This window comes from Trypanosoma brucei, chromosome 8, assembly GCF_000210295.1.
Source record: "Trypanosoma brucei gambiense DAL972 chromosome 8, complete sequence".
NCBI classification, from domain to species: Eukaryota; Euglenozoa; class Kinetoplastea; order Trypanosomatida; family Trypanosomatidae; genus Trypanosoma; species Trypanosoma brucei.
The window spans coordinates 1-1630 of record NC_026741.1 but is presented as its reverse complement, the minus strand read 5'-3'; the positions used below and the strand labels follow the sequence as shown (position 1 = coordinate 1630).

At 35.1% G+C, this 1630-nt stretch overlaps 1 protein-coding gene across 1 annotated transcript; it reads right to left on the bottom strand.

Moving 5' to 3' along the window:
* Positions 1-838: 838 nt before the first annotated feature.
* Positions 839-1630, bottom strand: TbgDal_VIII10 (variant surface glycoprotein (VSG), (fragment); the record flags this gene model as incomplete). The annotated part of the gene is made up of 1 exon (XM_011777025.1): positions 839-1630. A coding segment is annotated over one exon (792 nt), but the record flags the coding sequence as incomplete, so codon positions are not given.

The following is a 1630-nucleotide window of genomic DNA, read 5'->3' as shown; positions in this document are numbered from 1 at the left end:
ATCATTACTGCTGTTATTACAATATTCGTATGTACACACTCACAACACTCTCCTATTATTATTATCATTATCATCATTACTGTTCTTAATATAATATTCGTACATACACACTCACAACACTCTTCTATTATTATTATTATCATTATCATCATTACTGTTCTTAATATAATATTCGTACATACACACTCACAACACTCTTCTATTATTATTATTATCATTATCATCATTACTGTTCTTAATATAGTATTCGTATATACACACACTCACAACACTCTCCTATTATTATCATTATTATTACTATTATTATTATTATTACTGCTCTTATTATAATATTCGTATATACACACTCACAACACTCTCCTATTATCATTATTATTACTATTATTATTATTACTGATCTTATTATAATATGCGTATATACCCTCTCACAACACACTCCTATTATTATCATTATTATTATCATTATTATTATCATTATTATTATCATTATTATTATTATTACTGCTCTTATTATAATATTCGTATATACACACTCACAACACACTACTATATTACTATTACTATCCTTACTATTACTGTTATAACCCTAACTGATATACATAAAATATATAAAGAAAATAAAAATATTACTCATTTCCATACTTTACTACTTCACTACGTTATACCTGTATGTTATGGTAATACGCTTCTTTCTAAAACTTTGAATTTTGTCATCTGTTTTCATATTTTTACTACAAAGCATTAGAGTATATTAAATTTTATCAATTTTAGCAAACTCTCTAAAAATAGAGAATTTCATAACATTTTTAAAATTTAACAAAAAAGGATTTTAAAAGTTTTATGCTATAATCAAAAATGCAAGAAAAAGGGGAGATCTTATAACAAGAGAATTGATTCCTGTGGTGTTTGTAGTTTTTTCATCATTTTCTGATTTCACCCCTTCTTTCAGTTTGCACTTTCCGCCTTTGTGTTCGCAATCTGCATCCTCTGTACATTTACTTTCTTCTGTATCTTCCTTGCATTTTTCTGATTTCTTGGAATCTACTGCTGTTTTTTGTTTTTTCGCTGCTATCTGCACCGCGCGATCGGCTAGTATTATGCTTATTGCATTTAGTGCCTCGTCGTCTGTGTTGGCGTCCACAATATCCACAGCTTGCACCTCTCCTCCTTTATGAATTTTAACCTTGTGGTCTGGTTTTAGAGTAGTGAATTTTGCGTTAAAGGCGTCGCTGTCTTTTCCATATGCGTCTTTTAAAAATTTAGTTAGGGTTTGGCGGTCGCTGTCTGAAAGCTTTTTCTTCCCTCTGTACCCGGGAAGGCAGCTGCCGGCGGCTTCGACAACCAGTGTTTCTGCTGCTAGGGCCTCCCCGCTTAATGTTAGTTGCTTGCCAGCCGCTGGTTGTGTCTGCAGGGCGTTACAGATAGATTTTGCGGCGTATTCTGCCGGCTTTTCGTCCTCTGTCGCTTTGTCGTGGTTTGGGTTGCAGTCGCCGACATCGCCTGGGGTCGCGTAAATTTGTAGGGTCTTGATCGGTTCCGTTCTCCCGGTTGCTTTATGTCCCGAGCGTGTTATTGTCGGCGCCAGGTCGGTTATGGTGGCTCGCGCGCAGCTCGCAGCCGCGCTGCTCCA